This window comes from Struthio camelus, chromosome 5 (assembly GCF_040807025.1).
Source record: "Struthio camelus isolate bStrCam1 chromosome 5, bStrCam1.hap1, whole genome shotgun sequence".
NCBI lineage: Eukaryota > Metazoa > Chordata > Aves > Struthioniformes > Struthionidae > Struthio > Struthio camelus.
In genome coordinates, this window is record NC_090946.1 from 82,138,996 (window position 1) to 82,152,175 (window position 13,180).

General features: G+C 41.4%; 1 protein-coding gene across 1 annotated transcript in view; it reads left to right on the forward strand.

Moving 5' to 3' along the window:
* Window positions 1-13,180, forward strand: part of MDGA2 (MAM domain containing glycosylphosphatidylinositol anchor 2) — a 411,004-nt gene that overhangs the window by 184,241 nt on the left and 213,583 nt on the right. The window contains exon 3 of the mRNA XM_068947620.1: window positions 3,362-3,536. Within this exon, the coding sequence (XP_068803721.1) occupies window positions 3,362-3,536 (175 nt within the window). The remainder of the gene's footprint in view (window positions 1-3,361; window positions 3,537-13,180) is intronic.

Here is a 13,180-nt window from a genome sequence, read left to right on the forward strand (position 1 = left end):
GCTGGGACTTGCAACGGTGAAGCCACCCATGAACTAAGTGCTGCCTGTTTGGTGTTAGAGGTTTTGAGGCTTCCACCTGGTTTTCCTGTGCCCAATTTTTTTGATTGCTTAGCGCGTTCAATAAGTAGCAATACATTATTATCAGCTTATTTTTTGTGCATATGTTGAGTTAAACCTAAGGTAAATAATGAACTGAAATTAAATCAGACCAATTAAATTTTTGATGGATATCTTTTAAAAGAAAATCAAGTTAACTCTGCTCCTTTTATTCTTCAGGCACTACAAGATTATTGGTTAAACATACTCCTTTTCCCTCTAAATCGTACATACATATGTATTTTTAAAGTTGAAAAATCGACTTGTCTTTAGAGCCAAACAGTTTAATGTTAAAATGCTTTATATCAAGGACAAGATAAATATATGAATATTAAGCTTTTTGCAGGTAGGGAGAAGACGAGTTCATACAAACGGTAAAACTGACACTGGCTAAAAAAGTTGACTATATTTTTAAAAATTACTAGTTATACGGATGCTGATAATACATATATAACACGTTATTTAAATTCTATATTCTTTTGACAGGGCAAGCTGAATTCCACTTGAAACTCTTTGTGGGAGAGGAAGGGGAGAAAGAAGGATGTCTTGCTATTAGTTTTTTCTAGTCAAAAAACTAGCAGAAATGTTTTTACAATTATGATTATATATAGAGGAAATATAGGGAGGATAGGAAATATAGGGAAACTAAACATGCAAGAGATTCAGTGAAGCTCTTAAACACTGCTCTAAAATACTTCTTAAACATTTGAAATATATACGATGGAATTGTATTCTGCAGAATGCTAAAGCTGACTGTGTGTTCCAAAATTATCCTGAGCACATTTTTATGGATGATTTAAGCCCTGGAGCCAAGGGTTTATAATAGAAGTGCAGACAGATTGAGACTGGTAAATATAGCAGTGCTAATATTGTCTCTCTCACGCGCAGCCAGAATATTGTAGATGGGGAGCTTGGTGTATTTGCTTTATTCCAGAGCAGCAAAACCATCTGAGTTATGCAGGTCACCCGGCAAGGGGGTAAAGCCACTTAGGTTTCTGAATTTAACCAGCTAGAAAGAGATGAAAAATTTGGGGGGATATTGTTTACTATAATTTCAGCTTCTGAAGCCCAAGTGTGTCGTTTCAAGGGGAGAAGAATTTACAGAGGCTATGGCTGGTCGTGAATTTTTCAGTTCAGTGCATTTTGTGAAAGGTTTCTCCTGTCCAGGAGAAATTTCTGATGAGAGGAGGGCTGACACCTGCCTGTCTACGTGCTCCTGCCTAGGACATTGGAGCTCCAGACCCTGGTCCTGGGTCAGGACTGGGCACTGTGTCACTTCCCCTGGGCACAGAGCCCACAGGTGGTGTTGGAGCTGCCAGGACAGGAACACCTTGGCTTGAATTTGCTTGTAGACAACCTGCCTAGGAACTGCCAACAAATTAATATGTAGATGTTATTTTTTGAACTGTGGCTTGGCTGATCATCTTTGGACAATTTGCCATGTCTTTGGGGACCACAGCCTGGGAACCGATAGCCAAATATCTATTATCTTTCCTTGTGTAGCGCTCTCATTTTTATAAATGACTATGAAGTTTTGGCCTTCATCCTGACAAGGAATTAGTGGCTGGAGGGGGAGAAGGCAGAGCCTCAAGAGGCTTCACAAGATGGGGAAATCTCATCTTTATGCAAGTATACCATTTGTAGCCTCTGTTTCCTAGAAAAAAAAAAAAAAAACCCTTTAAAAAATAGTTTTGTCCTGGAATTGCTTGCCCTGCTCATTGAATCAATGGGAAATTAAGATATTTCGGTGACAGAGAAGTCTCTCTGCTTGTTTCTGTCTGTATAACCCTCATCAACTGGGACTCGGAGCATCTAGCCTTGGATGATAACAAGGTGCACATCCACCTTGGATCTAGATCAGGGTCCCCCATCATATCTGTAAGCCAAGCGAGGGTAGTCTGAGGTGAGATTCACTGGACCAAATGCGGATATCTGAACTCCACTGAGTAGGTTCCAGTGACTATAGTGACCTTGCACACATGAATTTATTTCTTTGTGCCTGATCTTGCTTTCATTTTTGATTGCCATCTGCCAGTACAGAGGGTTCCCATATACTAATGCGATTTGTGTCTGGGACTTTGCTTCCAATATTCCTTTAATATAATTTCTTTTTTTTTTTCAGTTTAATTTTTTTTTTCCTAAGGCTGGTGACCCAGGCTTGCTTCTATTCAGATTTCCTTGAATAAAGACCCTTTCCCAGCTGCGTGGTGGTGGTCTGAGGAAGAATTCACTTTTGGAGGGCTTTCACCTGAGCCCTGTTTTATGGTTAATATGGCAAGTTACTCATGTCTGATTTCTACAGATATTTTGCGTTCCCAGGCATAAAACGGAGGGGTGTTTCCCAGTGTCTGCTGAGTAGCCCACAGCACTGCTGGAAGCTGTGAATTTAGCAGACTGGGTGATGGCAATGAATATTAGGCTCAGCGTGTAGAGTTTTCTTTACTGCCCAGTGCATCTCTTGCAGCTTCCTCAACTAGTTGAATTTTGTTTGTTTATTCAACAATGAGGAGTTCTTTAGTGAGTCAGTACCACAGAGACTTTGTATTTCACTGTTTCATTTCTCTTATGCGTCACCGTCTTTAAAAGAAGGCTCTTGTAACGGACAGACGTTCTGTCTGTTTTGGGATTAGAAATGTTTGCTCTGAGAAGTCTTTGCAGTTTTGGAAAATAATTATCAGAGTAAAAGACTCTGTAGTTGCTGTAAATAACTTTTTTTTAAAATACTGTTTAAAGAAATATCTGTGTTCATAGTTTATTGCAGTTTCAAGCTGCTGATGGTTTGACTGCTTGAAATTGGATGTTATGGCTCCTAAAAGATAATTAATTTATCAGCTGTTTTAAAGGGGTTTTCCAATGTGCCCTCATCTTTCATTAAGTGCAGCAGTAAACCAGGCTCTTCTAGTGAGCTCTGCTTGTGGGAAATGGAGAATTCTTCTGCAGCCGTTGAAGCTGCTGTGTCTTTGATGGTGGCTTGAGTTGTTCTGCACATCTCTGCCTGCTGGCATGTATTTTCTGTGAGGTTTTTCCGTCAAAAATAATCAGCTATTTCTAAGATAAGATGATAAATACAAGCTTACCGGCCAAGGCCCCTGGATGAAGTGTTTGACTGTGTGTGCTTCTGAGTTCTCCAGAGAAGTTCCCCGAGTCCTCCAACGTGAAATGCTGGCCACTATACATGTAGCTCTCCGTTCAGTAGAGATCTATGCTGTGCTCATTTTTACAAACAGACGACTTAAAGTAACAATCTTTTTTGGTGCTTGCTCAGATCAGGTGGACCAAAACAGCAGGAAGTGCCTCTGACAGATTTCAAGACTCGAGTGTCTTCAATGAAACTCTGAGGATTTCCAATATCCAGCGACATCAAGGAGGCCGCTACTACTGTAAGGCCGAAAATGGCTTGGGTTCGCCAGCTATAAAGTCCATAAGAGTGGACGTGTACTGTAAGTAAACAGTTTGGAAAGTTCTTATCATGCTTTTTGTTAACTTCTCCTAATATCTGGCACTATAAGGAAATGGACAGTTCTTTCTGAAGTCCGGTTTAGAAATAACAGTACTTTATGACAGGTTCTGCAGCTTTTATTCATATTTCTGATTAGAAGCCTTGTGGCTCTTCCCGCTGAAGTCAGATGGAGCTGCTCACATACAGAGGTCTCTTGGAACGAAATCACAATACTGTGATAAGAAATATGAATTAAAGTCAGGCCCAACGCAGGCTGTTTTGATATCAGAGGAAGATTTGTCATCAAATTCCATAGAGTGAAGTTCTAGTCATTAGCACAGCCCTTAATCTCTTGTATTTTGGCTACACTTGCCCTAGAGTAGTGATTTGGGAGCAAAGAGAGATGTTTTTGCAATGTTACAGTATTCCAGTCTACTTTGCTTTAATTGCTGCTGAAAGCTGTTGCTTTTTTTTAATGGCAATCTCTCATGTTCCTATGATAAATGTTTTAACAGCAACATTTGAAATGATGCGGGTTGAAGCGTTTGAGGTATTTGGGTTGCAATGCAATCGGTCCCAAGAGCTACAGATAAGAGGAGACAAATGAAAACTTCGTACTGTAATAAATGTACCGCGTGTGTTAGTACAAAATGGGATAAAATTGCAAAAAAATCTCAAACTAACCTGCACAGAACTAGTGCCAATGAGTGATCTAGTCAGAAGTAGTATGGCTCTCGTTCTTAATAAAATAGTTTGTCAGTCTAGGTTTAATGATAAACTTTGCATTTGACTCTAGATTATGTGACTGTACTTAGCTGCTGGAAAATGAAAAGATCTGAATACCTCATGTAACTGTTATTGTCCGCACTTCAAATTAGGAAAAACTGTTCAAAATTTGTTTGAAATACTTCAAAGAGAAAATTTTTGCAGGATACATTCGGAGACTCTTCTGATGTAGTTACTGTTATCTAAACAAATATGTTTACATGCACATAACATTTAAACAAATAGCTAGGGCTCTAAGTTAGCACTGTAGTTGCCTGAGTACTTAATAAAACAAAACAAAACAAAACAAAACTGATTGCCTTGTGACTATATTAACCTGGAAACATGAAGCTTTTGTTTCCCCTGAAGTGCGCTCTCTCTTAAAATATATGTCACTTCAAATGGTGAGGACTTTTGTGGGTAAGTTGCAGGACCGATAGAGGGGCACCTGCCTTTGAAGGGATTTTCTTGACTCATAGAAGCTCCCAGGATGCTTCAGTGTGTTCGCTTTGCTCCAGGGTGGGTGTAACGTGCTGGAGCTCATGCCATCCACCAGGCGAATGGCCACAAAAAGCGTTTTGTATGTCAGCCCTAGGTAGCTATACGGTAAAAGCCCCAGGAGCAAATAGTTAAGCTTCTTTGTTTAAATGCCATTGAATCGCTTTTCCCCCCTCATCCCAGCACCCATGTTTTATATCCTCCTCAGTTCTTAATTCTAGGCATGCTTGTGGAACTAATGGGGGCAGGAAGAGTGGTCTTAAGGGTAGGATACTAGGTGGTCTGAATGCGATGGGTTTAGAAATACTGTTTTGAAATTTTGATTTTTCTTGACTTAAACTGAGACTGCCTTCTGGAGTATTTCTGCCCCCCCCCCCCCCCAATATCGTGTTTCCTTTAGTTATTAATGTTGTTCCCAGATTTATTCTCTGTGACTTATTATGGGTTTAATCTTGTTTTTTACATCATATGCTACTTCTTAATATACCTCAAATACACTGATATTTCTGGGACATAACAAACTTTAGGTTCCAGCTGTGATTAAATTCCTGATGGTTTCCCATCACGTACAGGCTGATACTTGACTGGATATTGCTATGCGTAATGATCAAATATTCCTAGGCAGGCAGTTGCTACCTAGAAATATTTGGTCATGTGGTAAGCTGAAGACACCAACAGAGATTGGATCTAGCTGTGGAAAAGATATTGGGGGGGTGGGGGGGGAAGGACTTATATTCCCCCCCCCCCCCCCCCCCCCAGAATTCAGAGCAAGTTAAAGTTCATAAGAAGTCAAAGTATTGCAAATTGAAACATTCCTAGGCAAAATATCCAAAAAGCTTAAAATAACATTGTCTGTTAGCAGTTGAAATTTTCTCTTTCCATTTTCTGTTCATTTAATATTTACTTATATAGATTATATAGATTTACTTATAGATTGTTTTTTGTGTGTCACGTCAAGGACTCTGTGCAGTAACGATTAAGGATATTGGCTTATGTGTGTGTTTTCTTGAATAATTGTCCATGAAATGCTTTCACTCACTGACTCCAAAACATACGTGAAAGATCACGGGTACTCAGCCAGCATTTTCTGTCAAAGGTGGTTTTCTTTTAAGTAAACACTTACTAAATAAAACTGTGGAGGAAGGCCGTTTTCCTCACAGATTTCTTAATTTTTTGATACCCCCCCCAAATCTATTTTAAAAAACAACTAAAATGTTTTATGTTTCTGAAAAGGCTGAAAAATCACTTTGAAAGCGTCTTAACTTGTAAAACATTGTGCTCCACGTTAGTTTTGCATCAAGAACTCTTTGAAAGAGCTAATTTAAGTCTACAGGCTCTAATTTAAAATTTGAAAGGCCACTGTATTTGTATAGCTTGAAAATGAATTGTTGAAAAAAGTCCACAGAAAATCTTTGTTTCATCATTCATCTCCATTATTGACTGGCTGGCTGGGAGATTTTAAATATCAACATTTGGATGGAAAATGCTGCTCTCCAGTAATTTCCTGTTTTTCATTTCCCAGTTAGCTCTGGCATTCAGCAGCACTTGGAACGACATTTGCTACTACTGTGATAACTAATTATACAGATATAAGTGGTGCCAGATCCTCGGTGTCTGTAGGAGGTGGTGGGATGCTGGTGGTGCTGCTGAGGTTTTAAAAATTATTTTAATGGACTTTCTGCGAGCTTGAAAATGTTGTTACACTTGTTTTGGCAGGAAAGTTCCTTCAAAAGCCTGCCAGATTTTGCCCTCTGATCTGCAAGTGTTCGATGACTTATGACTTATGCAAGTCTCAAAACATCGTATCGTTCCCCATGATCTTCTTACGTGCCTCCATGCGGATCTCCTGAGCACTTGGCCTCAGGCGTTAGAGGTGCCTGATGTGCCTGCTGGAAGGACAGTCTAAACTAAATGCTGCTTTTAGAAAAATTGTAAGCCTCTGGAGAGGAGGGTAAATCACTAGTTAATTAAGCTCAATTCCTCAAGTAGTTTTACATGAAATGTTGAGTTTGGAATTTTTTGTTTTTACAAAGGTCTTATGCTTTTCCTTTAAAAAAAAACAGCGTCTTTTGTGATGTTTTAAAAATTTACATACCTTTGAAGAGGTGAAGGTGAACTTCTGAAGTACACAAGTCTTCAGGGAGCAGTGAAGGCCTGGTAACAAAATGTTTTTGTTATCTCAAAATTTTAAGTTTTACGTTTGATGGAAAATCCCTGCATCCCTTTCAGCCTATGCAAAACCCCCACTCAGGTGGGCACTGAACTGAGAGCCCCATGATCTGGGAGCTCTATGGACAGGCTGGTAAGTGGGATGTGAGATGTTAAATCTTTGCGTGGAGGTCTATTTCCATAACTCAGTCCTTCAGATAAGGACAGTTAGATCCAATGTGGGATATTCTGTTTGCATGAAACATGTTAAATTAAATCTGTTCAACATTAATTGTTTATGTGTGCTTTGGATTTTGGCTGCTTTGTCATTGCAATAATATGACAGCAAGGGGGAGGCAAGGGCAGCAGGTTGCCAATTTATTCATAGCACATAGTTTACACTATGGTGGGAAGATGTGAAAAACAGGCACCAGCCCCAGGCCTCGGCATGATACAGACACAGCCACAGAAGGGAGGAGTTCATGCAAGTCCCTAGCTATTCCTCTTAAATACCTGTTGATGTGGATGTGAATTTTCATTACATGTTGTGCTTGTGGAGGTTATAGCTGCCTTGGGTCCCTACTTACCACCTTGAGGTTTCCCTAGCTCTTTCACGTGCATCCTGCTTCAAATCTTGTATTTCAGTGTTTTTCTGGTTTGCTTGTATGGTTTCTGCTTCTCTGATACATCTCAAGAGGTAAGAACTGCAGCAATTGCTTTTGTTCTTCCATTATCCACCTTGCCCCAAGGAAGTTTATACTGTTGGTAACTGCAACATCTGCCGTAGACTAGTTGTGAACATCAGCAGCGCCTTCAGGACTGTTGGTTAGAGAGGTCTGTGAGCGCTCAGGATTACATCCTAATCTTGTAATGTCAGTGAGGAGAAGACCGCATGAGTTAATAAGCCCAGTCTTAAGGGCACTAGAAAAATCTTAATTTTTTTTTTTTTCCTGAGTGATGAGTCCTGCCTATTATGATGAGAGGAGAGGTTCAGCAGAGCCTCCCACTGGTACCTCCTGGTATCCAGGTTGCTCTGTGGCAGATCAGGTCATGCCATCACCTCAGCAACCCGGGTACCTTTCAGCTTCCCTTTTGTTTTGTTGTCTCTGTTCTAGTTTCACCTTTAACTGAGTCCAGGCAGTAACCTATCATCTCAGGAATGGGTTATTCCTTTGCAGTTGCTGGAAACCAATGGGACTATACTCCGGGGACTGCAAGAACTCAAAAATGAAGCTTTTGGCACCATCCTGTTAATTGCTTCTGTGGTAGCTGAATTGGGTACTTGACCTTCATCTTCCCTTGGGAGGATCTTTATCAGAGCAGCTTTGGGCCCAGGTTATCTTTTGAAGATTTCTTACACTTTACGCTCTTTTTTTTTCTGGAGAGTGGCTTCCAGCACGTGTTCCTGCTCTAGATGCACTCAGTTGTACAACTGTACCAGCCCAGCCCTCGTCATTCAAAGCAGCACTGGTGACTAACGGCGCACCAGCAAAAAGGAATTTGGAAGAGACCTGTCTTCCAGAAATCCACTGCATGGGAAAGACACCACTTGAGTCTTTCCTTGGTTGACTGTTGTTTTGGAGCAGAGCAAGCAGGGCTGTAATAAATGTTCTGTATAAGAAACTGTACTCCTCTGCCTGGGTTCACATTTTAATCTTATGCTCTTCTCCAGGTGCACATAGAAGATCTTTGGCCATGTGATAACCCATGTCAGAGAAGAGCTCAGAACTTCTTCTAGAGTTCTGATGCCCTTATTAATAGGGGCAATGTTCATCTAAAGAGTACTCTTTCTATAGGTGGCATTCCTCAGAGACCCCATCAATAGCCATCTCAACCAGGAGACCCTCTTTGACAAAACACCTTCTCTAGCTGTACCTATTTCCCGGACTTTTTGATGTGACTCGGCATGTGAGATAGGCAGCCCTGGTATCAGGAGGGATGGAGACTCGCAGCTTCAGCGTTAATGATGTGGGATTGAGTGAAACATGTTCAGTGCTGAGAGATTATTTTAACAAATAGGCAGCACTGCAGCTTTCCTGGCTTGGGATGGCACAAAATTGTGCTGATAATTTGTGCCAAATGAAAAAAATCTCAAACTGCTGATGATCTTCAGCATTTGAGTGTGTCTCCTAGTAGCACGTACAATACAAGTCTGCAGGAGCAGTGTTACTCAGAGGGAACAAAGGGTCTGTAATTCAAAGATCGTAATGCTAATTTCCCATATCCGCCTGGAAAAAGATGTTGCAGGGAAATGCTGAGTGTTGCACACAGGGTTTTAGTTGCATTTCTCTCCGTTTCTCTCTGTCATTAATGTTAATGGAAGTCATATTGCCAAGTCCGCATGTGCAGCAGTCCAGATCCAGCCCTAATTTTCTACCTACTACACAAATCCTGTTGTTAGACTGCAGAATCAAATTTGGTGTCAATTATTATTTAACAACCCACAATTGTTCCGGTGGGCTATTGCAACAGCATGCTTCTACCGAAATGCAACACCATGTACTTTGAAAGTGCTGGTAGGGAAGCCATTGCTTTGTCTTGAATAAATAACACACATACACACATACTTCAACTAGTATAATATGCTATTTATGTATACCAAAACAGATTTCAAAGTCCATTAAGTTTATCTTGTAGGTTTATTCTTGTAGGAGTTTCTGCAGTACAGTAGGAGTCAGAGGTTCATGTGATGTAGATAACCAAGGTGAGGGAGGTTACATGAAGCTAATGAAGATAAAATATAGGGAAAAGGGAAGGGAATTGGCTGACATTATCAGCTGCTTCTCACATTGTTCCACGTACTTGGTCCTTCTCAGCCTTCCCCAGTTCACCAGAGTCCTAAGAAGCCAGAGAAACTGGATTTAAATTTGATGAGATGAAGGGGAGGTGATGTTTTCTCCCTGAGTGCTATTTTTGGCCTGGATGGAGATAATGATGTACTCTCCTTGAATTACAAGGAGGCTGCCTTCCTCTTCACTCTTCCTAGAACGCTAGGATGTGGCCAGGTCCACCTGACACTGGGGAAGGAAAGAACGGGGGATTTTTTTATAGAAAAATGTTCAAAACTGAACTTTCTTATGCTAATGCTATTGAAGCAATTATTACAATAAGCTCGCAGGGAGGATTTATGGCAAATGACTGTCTGTTTTATGCATACAGCACTGGAGGTAAAACTACTGAAGATGTTACTTTCGATGCTTGTTTTCTAGTTAGTCTTAAAGTATTCCCTTTAATAATTTGGCTTGTTTCAGTCTTTCGACAACCCATGTTTTCCAGGTTCCATTGCACAGGAGTGTTAAAGATTTCCCTTCCAAAAAACTGGAGCCTCTTAGCACATTCTAAATAGCCTCATATAATTAAAATTGGGGGTACTGGCAGCATCCGCTTCTTTAGACTTGCGCATTATTGTCGCTGCTATAATGCTTTTCAAAAAGGTGAATGATACGTATATAGGAGTTGAAATGTGGTCCCAACCATTTCGCAATAGTTGCAAATAGTACTGTTTTAAAACTTTTTTGTGAATAATGCAGATGCGGCTGTTGGAATATTGCTAACGCTCATCTGACTATAAAGTCTGAGCAGTAGCTTAATCCTTTTCTCTCTGAGCTTCACGAAGTGAGAATCTGATGTGACGTTTTTTATTTTGGCACGTTCTGTGTACACTCACAATGCTGTTTGAATGCTGAAATGCTCCGGATTATTCGTGGTCCCTATAATGTAGGGTAAGAGGAAGGAAGAATAAGAGGTAATACCATATGTAGAAAATGCACATAATAACAAATAAATGCTTTTCTGCATGATGATGATAATACATAACTCTAAAAGTACTTTGTAGAAAATCTGAAGTTGCCTCTACAACGTGGAGGTTTTAAAATTTGCTTGCTGCGGTCTGCTTTGATTAGACTGTCAGGCTGATGCATACTACCGGAAAGAGAAGGAGGGAAAAAAAAAAAAAGCGTTCTACCCAGCTTCCAAGCACAATGTGATTTACATCGGTTGTAGATCTGATTTCCACAGCCAGGAACGCGGCCCGTGAAAGGCTCGCTCTTTCCCAGCTCCCAGGGCTGGGTGTATTCTCCAGAGGTTCTGAGCTCCCAAGGCTGTGTTGAGTAGAAACACCGCTGGGAGGGTATTACTGGCTGTGGTTGGAGTTCGAACAGACGGATGGAAGTTGGTCCCACGCGCGAGGAGCGTTTGTGCCCCGGCAGACCCTTTTCCTGAGCCTGCGCCGGGCTCTGCAGCTTCCACAATGGGAGGAGAGCGGGCCCAAAGAGCTGGTGGCAGCCATGCGTGGCCCCGTTTAGCTCCTGCTGGGCTCTGCAGCAGGGATATTACCTTCTTGGACTTGGGTGGGGTTTTGCGTTGTGAAATGTAAAAGCATTTTATAGGAAAGGAATTATATCTTCGCAGGGAGATCTCAACTTTGATACCATATAACCATACTGATCTAGGAAATGGTGTTTGGTGAGTGTCACGTTAATCCCACATGCTCTTGAGGTGTAACGTAGAGCGTATTTTCTGCACACTTCTCTGCAGATGTTTATATCAGTCTCCTGGCCACAGCAATTAAGATATAAATCAAGGATTGAAAATATAGTTCAGCTGCTTCATTAGATTCTGTGCCACTTCTTTGACTTGTGTTTGCCTGGTTCTGGCTGCAGCGAATCATGCATTCTTATTGCAATGACATTTTTAATTTCCATCTCCGGTATCTAGCAATATTCATTGATATAATATTTGATCTTCTTTTTTGGCCTTTCATTTATTAGAAGCCCAGTGACATGGTTAAATCTTCATACACGTGGCTGGATGAAAGACCAGAAATAATGAATGCAGATTTAAAAAAAAAGAAGAAGAAGAAAGAAAGAAAAGAAAAAGGAAAATTAATATAAAGAAATAGCATAAGTGTTGGCATATAAGGAAAGCAAATATATTCATCTTTCATCACTTTCTTTTGCATGGTACAATAAAGGAAGATACTTTGAAATGAGATATTATGCAGATGGAAAGCATTTAAAAGCTTTCCAGTATTGATAATTGTAATCTTTGAACATGAGAGAAATATAAATTTAATTTGTGAGTTTTTGATTATTCCCTGTCTGAGGTCAAATTTATGCATGACAACATTTAAACCCTCTGAAAAGGGCAGTGCTTGCTGTTTACTGAAAGGGGACGATCTCCATGCAGTAAGCAGGCCTGCAGTGGGAGCGGAGCCGAGCGGTTGTGCTGCCCGGAGCCGATGGGGCTGACGCGCCGTGTGTTGGGACCGTACTTTGTCCGGCAGTGTGTCTGCACAAGACCTACCGCGGCTGGATTATCTGATGACCCATTATCTGATGGGTCTTCATCAGGCTGCAGCTCATTTTCTGGCAAGTAGAAGCATGAAACAAAGATCTGAGTTCAATCCGCATTGAATATATAGATTTTGGAGCTGTAAATATGTTTAAAACTAAGAGCAGGTGTCCCTGGGGAAGAGGACAGGAGTATGAGCAGCTGCTTGAGAAATGGCGTCGCCACTTCTGCATGCGGAAGGCACATGGTGAAGGCTTTTCTACGGGAGGATTAGGGACACAGGATGGACACTGGTGTGACTGGTTGGTACTGAGCCAGATTGCACTGAGGCTTCGGGGACTGCTGGGTGCTGGTCTGTTGTGACACTGTGCCAACACCTAACCCGATTTGTCACCTGTGTCGTTTGGCACAGTGAGCGGACAGCCTTTTGCTCTCTGACCGACGCGTAGCTAGATGGGGATTTTTGTATAGCAGATAGCCTAAACGAGCTAGAAACAACGTCAGTCCTCAGACTACGGTCGTATATACTAATGCCCAAACTCGCTCTCGGCTGTTCTCTGATCCACGGCTTTTTGGCTGACTAGCACCGTTTTGCAACTCTCCTCTGCTCATGCAGACAGAATGGTATTGTGCATCGTGCATGGAGTCACTGAAGATACAGCAGCGGTTGATGTGCACCAGTGCTAGAGATAACTGTGTGCAAGGCAAGCCACAGCATGGGCGACTTGCCCGCAGTGTTACTGGCGCGTGGTGCAACACTGATGGAGGAAGGAAGCAACTTACAGCCAGTGCTGTTGAAGGAGCGTTTTTAAATCACCCTCTTGGTGCACTCTTACTTCTGGACTTGGAGAAGTGGCCTCAGCTACTGGCTGAGGACTCAAGCCTGTATCTGAATATTAGCAATGGCTGAAGAACAACAACAATTTTGGGAATCTTTGTGGA